Source organism: Pteropus medius, unplaced genomic scaffold (assembly GCF_902729225.1).
Source record: "Pteropus medius unplaced genomic scaffold, Ma_sr-lr_union100, whole genome shotgun sequence".
Taxonomy (NCBI): Eukaryota; Metazoa; Chordata; class Mammalia; order Chiroptera; family Pteropodidae; genus Pteropus; species Pteropus medius.
In genome coordinates this window covers 5366555-5388614 of record NW_024349802.1, presented here as the reverse complement: position 1 = coordinate 5388614, position 22060 = coordinate 5366555, and the positions used below count along the sequence as shown (strand labels likewise).

Genomic DNA, 22060 nt, shown 5'->3' with positions numbered 1-22060 from the left:
CTACTAAACTGTTACACTCACACAACCACCTCCCATAATCCCACGATCAATATATAGTCACTATTAACTCTTCTCTAATATTCTTCCAATCTAATCTAAACATATAGACATACAAAAGTGGGGAGAAGGTATACAATTTTTGGATCAGAAACATTATCGATATGATTTCCAGAATGTCTGTACCTATTTACATTCTCACAAGGAATGAGAGAATCCACTCTACTGCACCCTGGCCACAAACAGGAATCTGTTTACCATCATGTCACTATTATTTTCTTTGGGTCAATAACCTTTTTCACACACTTATAAACCATACTTATTTTTTGAAATTGCTTAGTCATATTTCATCCATCATTCTTTTAGTCCCCAAAGTGACTGACTCTTCAACTTTTTTCTAAATTTTTCTAACTTTACATTATTTATCTATGCAAGTTTTTATTATTGAATCTACCATCTTTTCCCGTGATTACTTTCATTGCTTTTATGCTTTGAAAGCCCTTCCTAGTCTAAAGATTAGAAAAATATTCATTGAAGTTGTTTTAATTTTCAAATTCATTTGGAATTCAATTTACTCTATGACATAAGGCAAGATTTCAAAGCCATTCCCCACCTCCTATCCAAGTAACAAGTCAATTGCTAAAATTTATGTATCACTTGTATTTCATTTCCCTTTGAAACAGCACATACTGTGAAAAGTGCCAGTTCCCAAGCCACCTCATGGAAGAAGCCTCAGTAATAACCACCCTGAAACTTCCCATAGCTGCTTGGCATTTGCGGGGGTGGCAGGTGGCACCTCTCCTTTCTCCTCCTCCCCCACCTTCCACAAATACATGGGAGGATGCACACTTCACTCTTCCACTGTCCCAACCCAGCCGACAAAATGAGGGGAAAAGGCGTATAGCAGACTAAACCATCTGTGACCATAATTTCCTCTATTATTTTCTTTTTTACAATTATTTATGCAGCTAAAGTAAATTAAAATTTGTTAACTGATATGAAAATAGATAAAAGACTTAAGCCACCTCATCAAGGCTTTGCCAAACTTTTTTAAATGCCACAATCAGAAACACTAAAGGTTAGATTATATATTACAATGTCATAAACAGCATGAAAGAAAAAGTGTTTACAATGCTGACAACAAATTTAAACATGAAAACTCAAAAATTAGAATTAAACAAGTATATTACGTATTCATTTAAATAAATGAATAAATATATTACATTATTTACAAAATGTTTAAATACATTATTATTTAAAACAATATCTTTTAACAAAAGGACAAGTTTTTGAAGAGTTGACAGAATATGAAAGAACTATCTTGTTTATCAGTAAAGAATACGCAGGATAACTATCAACAGACATTCAGAGACCAGCATGAACCAATTACCAGACTAGAGCTTTCTTCTTGTACACTGACCAGCATAGATTTTAAAGACCATTTCACCAAATGTACTCTCAAACATACTACAAAATTTTGCTTAAAAACTATTCAAATACAGGAAGAATTCCTAATAACTACACTCTCCAAGACACAGTAAAAACATGGCCAAAACCCATGTATGTGAAGAGACTCTAACTCATCCTCTAAAATACAATTTATACCTCCATTTCTTCAGACTCTGCCTTATTTTCTGCAGGCGTCTGCTGCTGTTGCTCTTCAACATGTGGTTCCTCTTGGTCCACTTGCATCTTCTGAAAAATAGGTCACATCAAATTCTAAACGAGTTAATACCAAAGACTAAGCAACCTTCATGACACAGCGGCGAAATCACATGGTACTTAATTCCAGCTGAATTCCCAGCCATCAGAAGACCTAGGCTCAGGTACCAGCTATGATACAAATATTAACCTGGAATGCAGACACTTTCCTCTCTGGACCTGTTACCACATCTGTACATTGGAGATAACACCTGCTCTGCCCTACCCGTATATAAATAGTGGCTACAGAACTGCTTTATAAACCATTAAGTACTCACAGTACACAGTGCGGCAATATTTAACACAATCTGAAGACAGCATGAGTTTCTCCCAGTTTCCGCATCAGTAAATTTCTCTAAAAAATCTTAACTTTTCAAGCACTTTTTAAATCAGGCTTTTCATTCTCAAAAGTACAACCACGGCATGTATTAGGAGAGGTGGATACCCTGAGAATTCTGTTAAAAGACTCAATAATGAAAAAGAAGAGAGAAGTTTGTGGAGACCCTCAATCAGTGGCTTTCAATGCCTACAGCACAAGAGAATGACCTTGAAGGCTTTTAAAACGACTGATCCCTGGGGCCTCACCCAGATCAACTCAAACCTCTGGAGATGAGACCCAGGCATCTGTAGTTTTATAAAACCTTGATCCTGATGCACAATAAAGACGAGACTCAGTGCATGATTCCAACAAATGAGTGTAAAATCCAGTCTACTTGTGAAAACAATCAAGTGAGACTCAAGATTCTTTAGTTAGCAGGAAGAATTAAAAACTCAAACTGGGAATTGCATGGTCTAAAGGAGGGAGTCAATTATGTTCCATTTCTATATAAATTCTGTGTAAAGACTTTCTGCTAGGTTCACCCATACTGGCGGGGAAGTGAGGTTTTGCCTGCAAACCCACACTCAACAGCTCTGTCACAATGTTCCTCACTTGTCATCCAGTTTATTTGCTAGAATTTCTAGACAAGTCATCTCTGGGCATTGTAAATGGTATAAAATGTCCAAATTACCTCTTCCTCCTTTGCATTCTGATCTGTCTCCATTGGCTCCTCATTCTCCTCGAACTTGTGCACTTCCACTAGAGACGCACTGGACACACTGAAAATGCCATGGACATTTACTCGAACCTTGACTTTCACTTTTGAACTGGAGCCGTCAGACTGAGGAGTGACTTTCTGAACTGAAAACTGAGCTAGGGAGAGACGAAAGACAAAAGAGAACAAACCACCTGAGAGGAGGAATGCAAACATGAGTATACGCACAGATGGCTAATTATGCCCATTTGTGAATGACAAGTCAGTAATATGACAACTCAAATATGCAAAGTGGTTACGCTTAGAATCTTACGAAATCATCAGATTTCTCCTTTCTCTTTCACATAAAGTCAAATTCTCATCTTGTCCCAACTAAGGACTCAAACATCTCCTAATCACTCCAAACATTTCTTCCCCTTCAGTTCCGTATTCCAAATCACCTTCACATGTTACTGCCAGATAAATTCCTAAAACAATTTTGTCACATTCACGTCTACTTAAAAAAAAAACCCACTATGGAGTGTTTTTATCATTTACCAAGAAACTGCCATTTCTAGATTCAATTACTAAACCAATGTTCTACTTATGTTTTTTAATTCACAGAACTTTTTACTAAATGAGAAAAACAGCAGGTTAACTTTCCACAGCTTCTAAGTGCCATTCAGGATATTCCTAATACTTACACATGCATTCTAGATCCTGTTAAGCATTATATAACTCTTTCTCTCTCCTCAACTGGTACTATTTCCAGATTATAAGTTTCTTGGAGTCTATGAAGACTCTAAACAATATAGTTCCATAATTTATGATACTGATATCACAATTTCCTAATCATTTTCTGTGTACATCTTATAAGTCTATGTTAGGGTCAAAATTGAATTTAATGCCTTTTACAATCTAGCACCACATTATGTACACGGTATACCTACAACATGCATTAACCAAGAAATACTGCCCCAACAATAGGAAATCCAATTAAATACCGGCCATCCTACCGGTTCTGAACCTGGTAACAAGAAGAGAAGAGAGTTTTTTTGGTAATCTAAAATATCCTAATTTCAGAATATTGTACCTGTTCTGCTTATCCCAGTTCTCCCAGGTATGTATGTATGTATGTATTTGTGTGTGTGCATATATTTCCCCATTCCCCACCGCCAATTCTCAACTCTTTACTTACCTATAGCAGGATCTGGATAGGGCAAGTCCTGAGGAGAGCTATAATAGGCCTCAAGAGTGAAAGGTTCCTTTCTATAAAATGTGAGTACTTTAGAGAAAGGGGCAGCATGATTTTTTGAAAAGACTTCACAGTCACTGAACAGAGAAAAAAAGACAAAAACACAAATTTAAGATATTCCTAACACTTTTGTCCATGTAGTCTAGGTTTATAATTATTATATAGCTTTAGTTACTCTTCTCGACTGACATAATTTCCAGATTATAACAGTTTCCAAAAACAATATACACACAAACACACACGTCAGTTTTTAAAAAAGAAATATATTTCGATCAGCACAAAAGACACCAATTATTTCAGCAGAATAAAATATATGAAACTAAATAAGGATACGAGTTTATTCTGATGACTAAAGTAAGTAATCACCTTGCTTCATGTACTGTAACAAAATGTTACGGATTTTTATAAGTTGAATAAGAGAGTAATGTTTTACACAGACTTAACACTGAATTAACTTTAAGTATTAAAAAGATCAATAAATGCTATTACCTTGACCCTTCTTCAGCTGGAGAATTCCATCTCAGAGATATTGGATATGGTACTACATCAGTGATAGAAAATTCTCTGACTTTGAATGCAGGCGATAAGATTGCACACTAGAATAATAATTTTTTAAAATTCCATTTGATAAGTATAAACATTATGAACTGATATTAGGAGAGCTATAAAAATTAGACTTCAGAAGAGCATCAAAGGTTTTTAAATATTTACATTAATAATTTAATGGTGTCTGAATAAGCAGCTTTACAAACTTCTTCATTTGTCAAACTACCTATATAAGCTAGCTGTTCCTTATCATTTTTCATTAACCCCAACCTTTACTTATTTGGTGTATAATGCTACTTCATAAATATACAATAGATAATATGCCAAATTCTAGTAATATTTCAGGCTTACCTATATTTCTAGTAAGTTAATTCATCTTATTAAATGCTATAGCGTACAATTCCATGTATAAATGCCACCTCTGATATCCATTTTAAAATAAAAGTTTCAGAATCTTACCAGAGGTCACCGTGAGCTAACCCCAGGTTATCAGATACATGAAACCAATGCACTCTTGTTACAATGACCTATAAGTGGCTACCTGTGGAAGAAAGCTCACCTGCAGTGCACAGCCTCGAGTGACAGCTTCATCGGCATTTAGTGTTGTACTGAGCTCTTTACCAAAAAATTTGCTGATCTTCTCTTTTACTGCAGGGATTCGTGTTGCACCACCAACTATCTCCACTGCATAGATATCTTCTTTCTTTAACTCTATTTTAAATGATTAGACATTTAGATTTTAAAATCTTTAAATTAGTATTTTACAGTAAAATAAAAGAGCAATACACCTTATCACAACAAAATACCTCACAGATGTTTAACAAAACCCCACCACTCCTTCATCCCCTCAACCAGCACGCGTGCCAAAGCGTGTGTTCACATGCACACATGTGCGGCATCTAGAAACAAGTAGGTATGTTTAGATTCTCAAAATAATGAGGGCAGGGTGGCATAGTAATCCTGGGATTTAGGAAGTGACGGCCAGGAACACACAATGTCCTATAATCTCTGAAAGAATTGTTAAAGAACTGTTAAAACGTGAATAGTAAACTCAGCCACAAGGAAGTAAAGAGGGCCTTGAAATACTGGATCGCCCTGACAGGGCGTGAAAGAAAGGAGGTGTTCAGATGCACATCTAGCCACTCCAGCCCTCTGCCCAGGGCTTAAGCATAGTCCATGATGTGACACAGGCACGCTCTCCTTGTATCAGAAGGGAAGAAAGTACACACCAAGGCTCTGCTGTCACTCATAAAACACCTCTCACTAGCACCTGGTTTCCTGGTCACATTTTATGTAATAAACATGGACAATTTGTTAAGAAGGGCTATTTAAAGAAACGGGCTGTCCCAGTGTGGAAAGAACATGCCCGTTTGAAATAATCACTGTGATTTAAGAGCTGAGCCTGTCAAGCTGACAGTACTTTCAACTCTCAGAAATAGTTAGCAACCAACCCCACAGTGGACTCCAGGTAAACTTTTGTCAAGGTTTAGGGAAAATTAGTAATATATTCTTAAATCAAACTTCTACTTTTTATTCCGTAATAAAAAAGCATCAAGTTAAAGTACAAATGTGGTCATGATATCCTCCCTTTGCTCTATCTGTCACTCAGCAAAAAGATTTCATTGACAGAAAAGCCCACAAGACTACTAAAGCAGCACTGCAAGACAATTTTTACCACGATGAAGTAACGGAAACGTTTATATCCATCTTTGAGCCTGAATCAGGTTTCTTGGGAAAATGTTTAGATTTCCCTAGACATCATTACCAAAAGATTACTAAGGAAAAGGGGCACTCCAGAAGGAACATATAAAGCTTAATATAGCACTGAAGTAGTTCGTACAATAAAAATCTGTATAACTGAAAAAAAAGTAAGAAACAACATTTCCAAAGAGTATGAGATATACAAACAATTCAATCACATAAATACTTACTGGCTTGTTCTAAAACACTACGAAGTGGTGGCTCCACTCTAGATAAGAGATCATCACACATCTCTAGAAATTTACCTCTATGAAAAAAAAAAACACAAAAAGTTAAATTACATTCATTACTTTTATAAGACCAGTATTAACAAGTATTGGCAAGGATGTAGAGAAACTAGATCCCTCACACATTCCTGATGGGACTATAAAATGGTATAGCCACTCTGGAAAAGAGTTTGACAATTCCTCAAAATTTGAACATAGAGTTATCTACAATATGACCCAACAATTCTACTTGAGGTATATAGTGAAGAGAATTAAAAACATGACTAAACGAAAATTTGCATATGAAAGTTCACAGTAGCATTATTTGTAAACAGTCAAAACAGTGGGGGGCGGGGGGAACCCTGAAGTCCATCAAGTATATTCAGCAACAGAAACGAATGAATACAATAAAAGAGGCGGTCACATGTTAGAACACAGAAGAACTTTGGAAATATCAGGCTAGGTAAAATTCAATCAAAAAAGAACATGTATGACTCCATTTATAGGAAATGTTCAAAATACATAAATCTAAAGATGAAGAGAGTAGACTGATGGCTGCCTAGGGCTGGGGAAGGAAAGAGAGGGAAAACAGCTAATGGATATAGCTTCTTTTTCTTTACTTAATTTTTAGATTTATTTTTTTAGATTTACAGATTTAGTTTTAGGTTTACAGAGAAATAAACAGAAAATACAAAGAATTCCCATATGCCCTCATCTCTGCCCCCCCACAGTTCCCCGACATCTTGCATTAGTGTGATATATTTTTAACAACTGATGAGCCAATATTGATACATATGATAGTATATATTAGGGTTCAAAAGGTTTTGACGATGTATAATGAATGATAAGTATACACCACTACAGTATCACAGTTTCAATAGTTTCACTGCCCTAAAAATAAAAATCCTCCATGCTCCACACCTCCCTCCTCTGAACCACTGCCAGCCATTGATCTTTTTAGTGTCTCCATAGTTTTGCTGTTTCCAGAAGGCCGTATGGAACCATATAGTATGGAGCCTTTTCAAATTGGCTTCTTTCACTTCTTTCCAGGTCTTTCCACAGCTTGACAGCTCATTTAGGGGTTCTTTATGAGTTGATGAAAATATTCTAAAACTGGGTTGTGGTGATGGCTGCACAATTCTGTGAATATTAAAAGGGTAACTTTTGTCTACAGCCATGCCACCCTGAACAAGCCTGATCCCATCTGATCTCGGAAGCTAAGCAGGGTCGGGCCTGATTAGTTCTTAGATGGGAGACCACCTAGAAAGACCAAGTGCTGTAGGCGTAAAAAATAAAAAAAATTAGGGATTGTAAACTGACAAGGTCCTTGCAATCTGTGAGGTCAACCAAGAGTTGCCTCACCTAAAATAAATAAATAATTAAGTCACTTTTTATGAATTATATCTCAAAAAGAGAAAAATTTATAGAGGTAGAGAAAATACCCAAAGAATGGCAAAAAATTCGAGGTCACTAATACAAAGGCTGGTGAGGATGTGTAGCAATAAAAACTCTTACATGTTAGTAGGGATGCAAAATGATAGTTTTATTCCTAATAGCAAGCAATTCCTGAAAAAGCTAAACACAGAAGTACTACCGGACCCAGCAATTCCACTCCTCTGTATTTACCCAGAAGAAGTGAAAGCAAGATACTCAAATATTTGTTCATAAATTTCATAGCAGCAATATACACAATAGCTAAAAGGTAAAAACCCAAATGTCCATCAACTGAGGAACTGATAAATAAAATGTGGTATAGCCATACAAATGGAATATTATTTGCCCTAAGAAGCAATGAAGTACTAATACATGCTACAATGTGGGTGAACCTAAAACATATTAAGTGAAAGAAGCTAAATCATGATTCTCTTTATAGAAAACCCTAAAGACGCCACAAGAACACTACTAGAAATAAGCAAATACAGTAAAGTCTCTGGATACAAAATCAATGTTCAAAAATCCATAGCATTCCTATAACTCTAATAACGAAGTATGAGAAAAAGAAGTGGAAAAAAATCATTCCTTTGCAATTGCAACAAAAAGAATAAAATACCTAGGAATAAATCTAATGAAACAAATGAAGGACCTATATAATGAAAACTGTAAGACCCTATTAAAAGAAATTGAAGTAGATACAAAGAAATGGAAAGATATTCCGTGTTCCTGGATTGGAAGAATCAACATAATTAAAATGACCTTATTACCTAAAGCATTATACAGATTTAATGCAATCCCCATCAAAATCCCATCAGTATTTTTTAAAGAAATGGAACAAAAAATCATCAGATTTGTATGGAAGCACAAAAGACCCCAAAGTGCCAAAGCCATCCTGAGAAAAAAGAATGAGGCTGGAGGCATCACTCTGCCCAACTTCAAATTATACTACAAAGCGACAGTAATCAAAACAGCATGGTACTGGCAGAAAAAGAGACACACAGACCAGTGGAACAGAATTGAGAGTCCAGAAATAAACCCATATTTATTTGGGCAAAAACGTTTCGACAAAAACACCAAAAATATACAGTGGAGAAAGGAAAGCCTCTTCAATAAGTGGTGCTGGGAAAACTGGAAAGCCACCTGAAAAAGAATGAAACTAGACTGTTGTCTATCACCACAGACCAAAATTAACTCAAAATGGATTAAGGACCTGAATATAAGACCTGAAACAATAAAATGCATAGAAGAAAACATAGGAACTAAACTCAAGAATCTTGGGCTTAAAGAGGATTTTATTAATTTGACCTCAAAGGCAAAGGGAACAAAAACTAAAATAAATGAATGGGACTACAACAAACAAAAAAGCTCTGCTCTGCAAAAGAAACCGTCAATCATCCAAATGGGAAAATATACTTGCAAGCAACACCCCCAATAAGAGTGTATATCCAAAATATACAAAGAACTCATACAACTCAATAAAAAAAAAAAAAAATGATGCAATCAAAAAATGGGCAAAGGACCTGAACAGACACTTCTCCCTAGAGGACAGACAAATGGCCAACAAATAAATGAAAAGATGCTCAACATCGCTAGCTATTAGGGAAATGCAAATCAAAACCACAATGAGATACCATCTCACACCTGTTAGAATGGCTATAATCAACAGAACAAGTAATAACAAATGCTGGAGAGGATGTGGAGAAATAGGACTCCTCATACACTGCTGATGAGACTGTAAATTGGTATGGCCACCATGGAAAACAGTATGGAGGTTCCTCGAAAAACTAAGAATTGACCTACCATATGTGATCCAGCGATCCTTCTACTGGGTATTTACCCCAAAGACTTGAAAACTCATATTCGAAAAGATATTTGCGCACCAATGTTCATAAGAGCAGCATTATTCAGAGACCAAGTGTCTTATGATAGATGACTGGCTAAAGAAGCTGTGGTACATATATACAATGGATTATTACTCAGCCATAAGAAGAGATGAAATCCTGTCATTTGCAACAACATGGACACTAAGCAAAGTAAGCCAGACAGAAAAGGCTGAAAATCACATGATGTCACATAAATGGGATTATAAACCTAAAAGCAACAAATGAACAGGACAAAGAAAAAGAGACTCATGGACATGGACAATGGACTACTGGTTACCAGAGGGAGGGGAAAAGGGAAAAATAAAAAAATAAAATGTTAAAAAAAATTATGTATATATAGTATGAAAAATAAACTAGCATTAAAAAAAAAAGCTAAATAAAAAAAAAAAACTTTTTTTTTAGAGGCTAAACTATATTTTATGATTCCATTTATAAAAAATATTCAGAACAGGTAAATCAATTGAGATAAAAGTAGACTGGTGGTGGCCAAGGGGCAGAGAGGTAAGGAAAAACGAGCAGTCCCTGCTTAATGGGTCTGAGCTTTTACTTTGGGATGATGAATGTGTTTTGTCACTAGATAGAGGTGGTCATGGTACAACACTATGAATGTATTAAATGCCACGGAGTTGTTCACTTTAAAAATGGTAGAATTTTACCTCAGTTTTTTAAAAAAAATGTAATTAGAAGAAATGTTATAATATCAGAAATAAACATCTGGCTCCCTAAGTTTTTAAAAAAAAAAGTCTACTAATGAGCATTAAAGACTAAATGAAGGCTACAAAATAGAGAAAACAACAGTGATGTGCCCTTACAATGTAGATACAGCACAACTGTTTTTCAAAAAAGCAGCACACAAGCTAATTAACTGTTTTCAGTTTTTCAAAAGTATAAAAAGTATCTATTTGGCTCACATAACATTCCACTAACAATTTCTGAAACACACAATGATACACCCCTACACCCCAATCCCCCTATAAAACATACTGATAAGCCTCTACATCCCAGCACCCCCTAGCCCAATACACACACAAAACTGCTACAAAATAAAAATGAAAACCATCACTTTCAAGCAGGGGGAAAAGATTACTACAAATTTGATTACTAGGCACCATAATTTTAACAGATGTGAAGCAATTTAAATTCCACCTCAATTTTTTGAGGGAAGCTCAGGCCACACTTCCCCAAACAAGCCATCAGCCCTGCCTAAATTCTACCAATGTAGTTCACATCCTGAAGAATATCTCACTTACCATCCAAGCAACCCAACCAGACAACTATAACATTATGGGTGATTCTGAGGCCAACTATGAAACATCAATTACCCAGAATTCTTGTAGCACTGTACAAAAAGAGCTGTTGTCCTCAAGTGATCGTGAACTACCCCAAAACACCAATTTAGAATCAATGACTAAATCAAATTCAACGTAATTTTGCATAAAATTACGTTGCCCTGATTTACGTTTGCCCTGATTTTATGAAAACTGGTAATCATATATAATTCATGTACATGTAAAGAACTACCAAATTTCTGAAACAGTCAATTAATTAGAGCAAAAGCATTAGTCTACATTACTAAAATAACCAAACCCAACCTTCACATAAAAAGCAAGATCCTGAATGGTCTCTAATTTTTACCTACAGAACTGAAGTTATCATATACCAACCAAGATGATTTCAACAATTAGCTAATTAAGGCTAATATAAGTGGAGAAAAATCATAGTTCAGTTTAACATCAAAATATTAATATAGTTACCTATTCATAGTTCCAGATACATCAACGTCATTCATAAAACATTCAATGCTCAAAGGAAGGTCGGAAGCATTTGCACTCATCAATTTCTTGAGTTTCTCACACTCTTGAGACAGTCGTAATAATGCACGGATTTTGGACTTTATATCTAGCTTATATTTCTTTCCAAATTCTTCACAGAAGTGATTTACTAACACCTCATCAAATTTTCTGCCTCCCAGTGTTGTGTCAAATGCAGTGGCCAGAACCTTAAAAAAAGATAATTAATTCAAAAATAAACCAATCACTTTAAATTTTTATCATGAAATATATTTAACTGATAAACTCTAATAAAAAGGGGGGAAATATTAAGGTTGAAACAGGGCAACATGCATGTGTCATTTAATCAGTTATGACCACTGTGAAAACAGGCACTGTAATCTCCAATTTACAGATGATACTACAAACCTAGAAAGATCAGATAATCAGCAGGTCACAGGGCTAGTAAGTGGCAGAAGTGGAATTTAAAACCCCGTCTCCTCAATTTCAAACTCCAATGCCCCTCTACCAGTCTGACTCCAAACAGCAATTTCAATCCAAATTTAAATATACGAACATGTCATGTACCCAGTTCTAGTCTTACTGCTATGTCAATAATACCAAAGGCCTAGCTCAATGCAGTTTACTACCAGGAAAGATGCGAAAGCCTTTACTCTCAGCAATTTGTTTCCATTTAACACAGAAGTCTAATTAGCTTGGGTTATTATCCATTTTCCAAATTTCTAGCAGATTAGAAGCTAACTAGATCTAACCAGATTCAATAAGAGAAGACAGGTTAAATCAGTGATGATATCCTTATAAAGGAATAAAATCAGTAAAAACAATCTCTTCAAAGAATGTTAAATGTCATGGGGAAATTTTCTAAGTATGCTAACTGAAGAAAAAGAAAGACAGGACACAACTGAATATAATGTGATTCCAATTGTGTTTTCTTAAAAGACTAGAATGAAACACAACAAACTGTTAATAGTAAGAATATGAATATTTTTTCTTTACACATAAATGTTTTCCAAGTTTGAGGCTGTTTCTATGATGAGTATTTTTATAATTAAGTTTTAATTATAATTGGAAAATTGACGAGACAGCTGACAGTGAAGGGCAATTTACAAAAAAAAAAAAGCAGATGACCACTAAGATACATCACTTTACCCAAAGCCAAGGCTAAATTATGAACAATATTTTCTGTTTAAAAGGTGAAAATATAGAATTTTAAAAATAATTCTATTAGTAATCAGAGTAAAGTTTAAACACTGAGAATTACACTTGATCCAGGACTTATGTCTGTTAAAATCACAAACTTCTAATTTCTCAACCATAACAAAGATTTCAAAAAAAAAAAACAAAAAAAAAACTAGAAACAATATAAACCAGTACATAAAGTAGAAGCAAAGTAAGTTTTCAGAGAAACATGACTGTAACAAATAGTCTCCAAACACCCTTCAAACTTAACAAGTACTTATTTTGAGATACAGTCCCTCCTCACCACTCCCCAATTTGAAGGAAAAAGCCAATTTCGATCTTGGCACCAAGAACACTGATAATACAACCCAACTAATTAAACACTCAAAAGAATCCTTGGTTCTTAAGCAAATTCTAGATAAAAATTACCATGCTAGAGAACTGATTTTAAACCCCACTGTGGAACCAGCACATACCACTGTGACCGTGATCATCTGTCCCCTCCTCGCCTTTAATGCCGCTAGACTTCTCTGTGGACAAAACTGCCTTCTTCAGTGCTCTAAACTTTCCAGAAATCTAAAATATACCTCCTACACACGTTCTAGCCCCTCTACCCTTGCCCCAGGACACTCAAAACCTGAAGAAGAGAATACTTTTACCATCATCTTCTCAGCTCTCAGCGTAAAATGTCAGAGACTACATGCTAAAGAAGCCTCTTAATAAGCCCGCAGGGAAGCATTATTTTCCCCACATTACAGATTAAGGAAAATAAGGCTCAGGAATCTTACGAGCTTTTCCATCAGGGTCTATGTTTTTTACTTCACACCATGCCAACTCTTAATATGTTAGTTTGGGCTTGAAACTTCCGACCCATCCCTACATACCTACTTTCTAGTTCAGATGGCTCACAGCAAATTTCTATTAATGAAACAAAATCTGTTAACCAATTATTTAAATTATCTCTCACAAATTCCTAATTACCATATACTTGTAGTAGTCTTACAGAAAAAAATACTTACTTTAAGTTTTCCTTTATTAAATGCACATACAGAAACTTGATAAGAAGAATGCCCCATGTCTATGAAAACTACGTTTCTTGGTTTCTCTTCTAAGGCAGGAAGATCTTGCTTATAGATTCCATATGCAAGAGCAACTACGTAAGAAAAAAATTAAGTTCAACATATCCAAATAGTAAACTTAAAATCCATTTAAGTAGGGAAAAACAGATTTTATTAATAGTGAATAGAGCTATATCATATACTATGTTTCAAAAAGAACTGAATTCTTTATAAACTTTGCATAATTTATTCATGAAGAATATGAACTTCGAAGAGTTAAGTGATGGTATTCACTTAGGGTACTTTTACATTTCCAATTCCAGTGATTTTGGCAATTGTTCCCAAACCACTTTCCAAACATATTTTCCTGGATTCCTTCCACCCTTGTGCCATCTCAACATTCCCACATATCCTGTCCCTGAGATGTTACTTTACACCCTGTTTCTGATTCCACCAGTCCACAAGTCGTAGAAAAGGCTAATCCTCAAACCAAATCACTGCTCCAGACACACAACAAATGCGTGCCTTTCCAAAGAATCATGTCATTACATACCAACGTAACTGCTGTAACAGTTACCGAAAATACTATGACACATAGGTGGTAAGCACTGCAAGCAAAATAAAGAACAAAAAACTCTAAAGTTTTAAGATTTCACAGTCTTCAAGATTAAGAAAGTCAAAAATTGTAGTTAATAGCCCCTAACCTGCAGTAGTTTCATTCATTAGTCGCAGGCAATTGAGACCAGCAATCTGTGTTGCATCCATCACTGACCGTCTTTCTGCATCAGTATAGAAACAAGGAACCTACGAAAAAAATTTTTGAAAGTTTACTATATTATGAAGATTCTTCATTTAAGATGCACCTGCCAAAAACAGTACAATCCAGAAACACCCTCAAATACCTTCAGCAATTTATTCTATATGTGATCAAGGAAGTATTTCAAACCAGTAGGGGAAAGTAAGAAAATTCAATAATAAGTAGTGTTGGGACAAACAGATAGCTGCCATACAGAAAAAAAAAGAGTCGCATCCCTACTGCACACCTTATACCAAAATATAGTTTAAAGACTTAATGTAAAAAAAAAAAAAAAAAAAAAAATCAAGAGTACCAGAATGAAAGGGAATTTTTACCATCAGAGTAGGAAAGGAGTCCTAAATATAACACAAAACCCAGAAGAAAAAAAGAGGTGACGTGAATTATTAACATTTGACTCACAAAAAAATTCTAATGACCAAATGGAGAAAAATATTTGCAACTCACACCATAAAAGTGCAAAGAGCTAATCTAATATACAAAGAACTACACATCAAAAATCATAAACTCAAAATAAAATGAACAGGAACATTTCACAAAAAAGGAAATACAAAATGGCTCTTAAATTTTAAAATGTTCATCTTCACCTAAAGAGTAAAATATTAAAATTACATACACTTTGATACCATCATTCACCTGTTAGAATTAGCTATAATACACTAATAAGCTGTGCTGGTGTGGCTGTGGTCAAGTAAGTCCTCTCATTCATGGCTACTGGTAGTATAAATCAGTACAAATTCTTTATAGGGCAATTAAAGAATAGCTGTTCAAATTACAAACACAGTGGTCTCCCCTTATCCATGGGGAGGGAGTAGAGACAAGGATGTTCCAAGACCCCAGTGGACACCTAAAACCACACACAGTACCAAACCCTGCATACACTGTTTTTTCCTATAAGTACATATCTGTGATAAAGTTTAATTTACAAATTAGGTGCAATAAGAGATTAACAATATTACAATTACAACAACATGCTATAATAAAGTTATGAGAACATGGTCTCTATCTTACTGTACTATATATATGGTGTGGATACACTGGACAAAGGGATGATTCACAATCTGGGCAGGACAGAACAGGACTGAGAACAGCATGAAACTTATGAATTGTTTATTTCTGGAATTTTCCATTTAACATTCGGAACGTGGTTCACTGTGTGTAACTGAAACAGCAGAAAGGAAAATGGCTAATGATGGAAGACTACTACATACATACCCTTTCTCTCAGCAACTGAACTTCTGGGAATTTAACTTATAAATCCCACAGATTTATCATATAAGAGGAAAATGGTATTCCAGTTTACTCACTGCTGCATTCTTTACAATAAAAACAAACAAACAAACAAACAAAAACTGGACATCGACAAAGAGACTGGTTAAATAAGTACACACACAAACGGGAGTACCTTACAGCCACTATAAGGAACAATGCACTTTATTGCTATGGAAAAAATACAAGATAAATTGTCCAAAATTTGTTAGAAGAAAAATGAAAGTAAAAAAGGACCTATACATATTGGCTTTCAGTACATAAAAACCTCTGGAAAGATATTAACAAAGTGGTCAAACTGGTAACCTCGGGAAGAAAAAACTTACTAGGTAGCAGAGAATGTTGAAGCTTTCCATCCACCCTCCTTTTTACACTTTTGATTTTGGACACTGGAGATATTATGTTTCTTAAAATACGGAGTTTGTGTTTTAACAATAATTTATAAATAAAGCAAAATACATCCAGGCTCTATTTACACAGCAATCAGATATATCATTAGTACTGAAAACAGGAGATGACTGTGCAGAAGAGTTCACACAAAGGCCACAGACTGCTGCCCCAGAAAGGTCGCAGGCAAGGTAGGCCCTTCTCTAGCATCTAGGAACTTGAATGATAAACAGTTCCCTAAGTTGATAGAAAAATTTCCTTAAATGTTAAGAGTGACTCACTGTGCCTGACTGTGTGATGTAGTTTATGCTGAACACCTACTTTCCTTCTGGGAGTCTGGAATTTGGGTACATGCTAGGGTATCTACATGACTGACCCCAATAGAAACCCTGGACTCCTAGGCTACAGGCAGCACTTCTCTGGTGTATGGCATTTCACACATGTTGTCAAAATTTGCTGCTGGAGAATTAAGTACAGCCAGCCTGACTTCATTAAAGGGGACTCTTGGAAGCTTGTGCCTGGTTTCCTCCAGACCTTGTCCATGTACCTTTTCCCTTTGTTGATCCTGCTTTGGTATCCTTTCCTTATAATAAATCTTAGCTGATAAGAAAGCTATATGCAAACTCCCATGAATTCTCCTAGCAAATCACTGAAACTCAGTGCAGTCCTGAGGACTCCCAACAAATGACTTAACACATTGCTTTTTAACTTGATCCCAAAAGATGGAAAAGCCACTCAGGCATTCCATTATTTTACATAAATTTTACTTCTATACCAAACACAATGTGGGATCTATGTTAAAGGCACTAGACTAGATGGGGAAACAAGGGTAAATCTGACAAATCGATGGAGAGTTTGGGAAAGACAGAAAGCATCTTAGAAAATACAATGTCCATATTGAATCTGTAAGAAAAGTGGCATTTTTATTCTTTGCATCCCCAGAATGTGGCACCACAGCCATAATCCAATTCTTCCTGACAAATGTTTGGTTCTGCTTTACTAGATATAGCTAGCCATGAGCTGATTCTACCAAACAAAGGACTATAAGGTAAAAAAGGGATCTCATAGTCCCTGCTTTGTCAATCAATGCACTAACGTTAAGACAAGAGGCCACAGAGATAAAATATCAGATAACTGCAGAATGAGAAGATTCAGTGGCAAAGCCAATTCAGCTGCCCAAATTTCAACAGTTGCTAAGGACTCTATCATACTACAAGTACAAAGCTACAAACAATCAGGTTTCCATCTAGATGGGGATATGAAAAAGGCAAGATGAAATCTACTGCTGCCTGGCCTTTCATGCTAAAAGCAACAGCAAAGATACAGAGATAAAAATGAAGAAAAAGACAGCATTTCTCATTGAAAGTATTCAACTAATTTAGCAAATGAGTGGCTACCAGACACTATGCTAGGTGCTGGAAAAAATCCAAGAAGAAGTCAGCTTTGAGATGAGCCTTTATATAGGCCAAATAACGAGGAAGAGGGACCCGGCCTGAACGGGGCAGCAGAACAGCCCTTCATGCTTTTTCTGCTCCGGACCACCTTCGTGAGCTGTGTAGCACCCGAGAGCCCTCGGCTGCCAGACGACCACTCAGCCCTGTCCAGCTACACTCCAAATCACTCCATGGCCTTCAGCAAGTGGCCAGGGCAGATGCTGGAGCCAGCTCCGAATGAGGTGAAGCCTACACATGCTCAACCCTGCCAGTCACAAGGACCTCTCAGACTTATGCAGTGATCCAGACCTCTACTTCTGACTGCAGCCCTGCCAGGACAGCCCAACTCTATCCATATTCTGTACCCACTTCTGCCCTCCAGACTCTGTCCCCTTTCTCCCTGGGGCCTCAAAATTGGGCTGGTATTCAGGCCCTGAGCCTGGGGTACCCGGGGTCATTCCTTCCCTTGGGGCCATCTGGGTCTCCCTCTCCAGCTCTGGTTTGGGGGGCACTGCTTATGGAGGGACAGAGTCCTGCTGGATGCCGTGCCCAGCAACTGTTGGGTGTGTCCGGAGTGAAGGACTGGCTTGGCTGCCTGTCCTCTGCACCCCCATCCGCGTGGCTGAGCTCAGCCTGTCCCTTTTGTGACAAATGGAAATCTTTTCTGACGAAAGACTCAATAAACAGCACTGGATGTACGTACGTATGTACACACATACATACATACATACACACATATATACATAAGCAGGCCAAATAACAGAGGAAGTCTGCACAAAAACTAGGGGGCAGAAAAGAATATTCAAGAAAACGAAGACTAGTTTGATAAATTCTTAAAATAATCATACAACCTAAGGCAAAAAAATATATATCATTTGCAGTTAAAATGCAAATGTTTCTTTGTGAAAGTCCCCAATAATGTGTAGGAATCGAACTCACCGAAATAACACAGTCTACAACAGGCTTTTTAAGAACACTTTCTGCTGTCTCCTTCAATTTGGACAAAAGCATGGCAGTCACTTGCTCCGTGGTAAAATTTCGTTCTTCCTCCATATACTTCACCTGCAATAAAACAACAAAAGAATCTTAGATTGATTGTATTTCCTTATGTGTTTAGAGCCTAAAATAAGCACTGTTTCACATCACCAATGGACTATTATCTCAAGAAGGAATTAAAGAAAACTAGTTTTAAAAAGCAAAAATAATGTGAAGGTCATTTTTAGCTTTGTTTGTCAAAACTTCCTACGTGGAGATGAGAACCACTATGAAAATATGTTGTGACAACCAATAAACTTAAGACCACTGATCCGTGTAGAAGCAAACTGGTGTAGCTGACCATGAGCCACACCACCCCTCCATAAAGGGGTCTGGTGGTGGGAACTACTTTACCATCTGACATACTACATGTTTTACTTTGTTGACTTGGTTGACTTTATTGTCATCTCCCCAATTAGGATCCAATCTGAGCTGAGGACATGGTTTTAGTCAGCTTTATTCACTGCCAGAGACCCAGCATCCAACAGACATGACACAATAAATACTTGGTGAATTAAAGAATAAATCATGAACAAAGCTTCGAGATATCCTGCCCTGAATAAAACTCTGCAACTTTGACAAGAGTTGCGAACTTTAAATGTTGAAAGACTGGCTAGGATAAGCCCCATCCCACATGTACCCATATCCCTCAACTACAATCCACACCAGAAAATGTCACTTATTCTAAGCTGCTGTTCTAATTCAGCTTGAAAACCACCTTCTCCTCACCTCCTCACTCCCCAGCCCAACCATAAATTTATTCTGGTTTACAATCTAACAGTTTCTCAGTTTACTGCCTGATAAAGATGGAAAAATATCCCTCCCAGTGAGCCTCTTTCTAAGCTGTCTCTTCTTCCTCGCTATTTGTCTAATCTTAGCCAACTTCTCCACCCTTGGATGTGGATCACCTTGCTCCCCAGGTCTTCTCTGTAATCTCTTTTCTCCTTTGGCTCTTGCAATGCTTAAGACTGAAACTGCCAATATTCATCCAATTTTTTCTTAAAAATAAATACCCCATTTCTTCACCTCCCTTTTTTCCCTTTCCCTTCTCTGTACTCCAGCTTTATCCCTTGCGAGGCCACTCAAACTGTTCTGAGATTACTGCCACAGATATACCAAGTAAACCCAGTGATCGTTCTTCAGTTATCAGAATTCTTCACTTCTAAATTCAGCTGAATTCTCAGCTACAATGGCACGACTACCTTTTTATCACAATTTTCATCATCTCTTGGATTTTGAGCATGTTCTCATGATTCTTATTTCTCTAATTAGGATGTTTCAAATAGCAAATCTTTCTCTAAACTCACTTGCCTAGAAAGCTCAACCACCCTCTTGGATTCTTCTTCCTACCTGAGCACTAGAAAGGCAGCTGTGTCCAACCTGCCCATCCTCTAGCCTCTCATCTCTTTTTGTGTGATCAGTTCACAGCATGCTTCACAAAGAGACTCTTCTGCATGTCCCAGAGATGTCAAAGACTAAACTCCCTTTTCCCAAAAATGATACCTTTTCCAAACTAATTCCTCTTGTCAAGAGTACAACCATGTATCTGCCTAATGACTTAAAAGTATTGATTCCTTTGCCTGTTCTTCCAGAAGTCATTCCCTAAAATCATGCCAGAAAGGCCACTGCATCAGTAAGCAAGACAGCAATGGCAGCATTAACCATCACTATCCATCCATGCAACCCATACTAAGAGTGCCACCTATGGCTCTCAAACAAAATCCAGATTGTTCAAAAAATGCTAAATGGTCTTTACTAGCAAAATCTCTTTCTAAGTATTTGTAAGTATTTTCATTACAACATAAAATTGGAATGGTACTAATCTACATTGGCTTGATAAAATAAAATGCTGTATTTTAATCATAAGGCATATCTTGAAAACCTTACCTTTATACCTGTTAATCCAGTGGGCAATTGCACAATATCATATGCAAGATTAGATCTTTCTGCCTCCACAAATGGATCAGAGAATGCTCGGCCATGGAATCTTTTAAATCCCTGGACTGTGTTCTTTGCATTGGAAATAATCTAAGAGAGAGAATGTGAATCAAAAAGTAGAAAGACTAACAGCACTTTAATTAGAAAAAATTTTCAACAGCCTCTGATTAAGCTAGCATGATTTTAACTCCACAAAGTTTCCTTCTGAGTTTTAGTTTTCTTCAGCACTAAACTTTTCTGAGTGATGCCTAATAGCATGTGAAGTGAGGCTGGAGGGGTGAAGGACACAGAAACCACTGCCCAACTTGTCCTGCTTCTCTATAAAGACAGGTCATTACATTTATAAAAGTATTTTCTGTCTTAAACTTTAAATAATTATTTACATAAAATGATTTTTAGCCTTTAAAAATTACCCCTAGTTTGTGATTCAAACTTTCCAGGAGTCAATTTGCAAGTACGTGTCAATTCAGAAATTCTAGTGAAAGACAGTTACCATAAAGGAAAAGATGACACCATAAAGATGACACCAAGTACACAAAGATGAATGCAAAAAGGTACTGACAGAACATTATTTATAATACCAGAAGACTGGAAACAGCCTGAATGCGTATCAGTAAATAAATTATGGTATATTCACACAGTGGGTAAGGTTATTTTAGAAGGCTGGAAGACAAGTGTCTACATAGTATGACCTCACTTTATTAGGAGGGCAAAAACACATTTATACGCTTAGGAAGAGAGCAAAACATTACACATTAAAATACTAACAGCAATTTTGGATAATGGTAATTTCTTGGTAATTCCTTCTACTAGTATACTTTTTAATTTCTCTAGAATGAACTATAAAATTTATGGAAAAAAACACTCTGGCAAAGACATCTAAAAAATTCAAGAATAAACTTATGCTTAAGATTTACAGGCTCCTCTTCCTAATGCAGGAGTAAAGCGTAACAAGCCCCAAGGAAAAGCTGCAGAGAAAGTCTGCATCAGGTATGTCAAAAGACACACACAGAAGCCTTTTTATAAAACAGTATGAGGCCTCCCAAATCAGGCTGTACGTCAGTAAGCTGCCAAGCAGAAACTCAATATCACAGTAACTATGTCAAACTAGAACTAGGCAGGTAGTTTAGTGTAATGAAAGCAAATTTTACAACAGAAAGAATTTACTGGACTTTTAGAAGGAAAGATATTTCAATATAGCTATGTACTTGACATTTACCGCCCCCAAAAATATCTTGAAGTTTTTGAAAAAGAGAATATAAAACACCCAGTTTAATTAATAAACAACTGACCAAGCACCATTTTCTTAGGCTTGTAAATTTTACACCCTGCCCAGTACAAAAAGAGAGATAGTTATTCAT

At 36.4% G+C, this 22060-nt stretch overlaps 1 protein-coding gene and 1 pseudogene across 1 annotated transcript in view; one reads left to right on the top strand and one right to left on the bottom strand.

The window, feature by feature from the left end:
• HSPA4 (heat shock protein family A (Hsp70) member 4) overlaps positions 1-22060 on the bottom strand; it is a 37986-nt gene that overhangs the window by 5318 nt on the left and 10608 nt on the right. Inside the window, exons 3-13 of the mRNA XM_039836023.1 lie at positions 20649-20789; positions 18666-18788; positions 14528-14627; positions 13785-13918; positions 11551-11795; positions 6444-6520; positions 5072-5223; positions 4456-4562; positions 3910-4043; positions 2709-2890; positions 1603-1692 (exon numbers count right to left, since the gene is read on the bottom strand). Coding sequence (XP_039691957.1) covers positions 1603-1692; positions 2709-2890; positions 3910-4043; positions 4456-4562; positions 5072-5223; positions 6444-6520; positions 11551-11795; positions 13785-13918; positions 14528-14627; positions 18666-18788; positions 20649-20789 — 1485 coding nt within the window. The remainder of the gene's footprint in view (positions 1-1602; positions 1693-2708; positions 2891-3909; positions 4044-4455; positions 4563-5071; positions 5224-6443; positions 6521-11550; positions 11796-13784; positions 13919-14527; positions 14628-18665; positions 18789-20648; positions 20790-22060) is intronic.
• On the top strand, positions 7646-7764 carry LOC120581704 (uncharacterized; annotated as a pseudogene).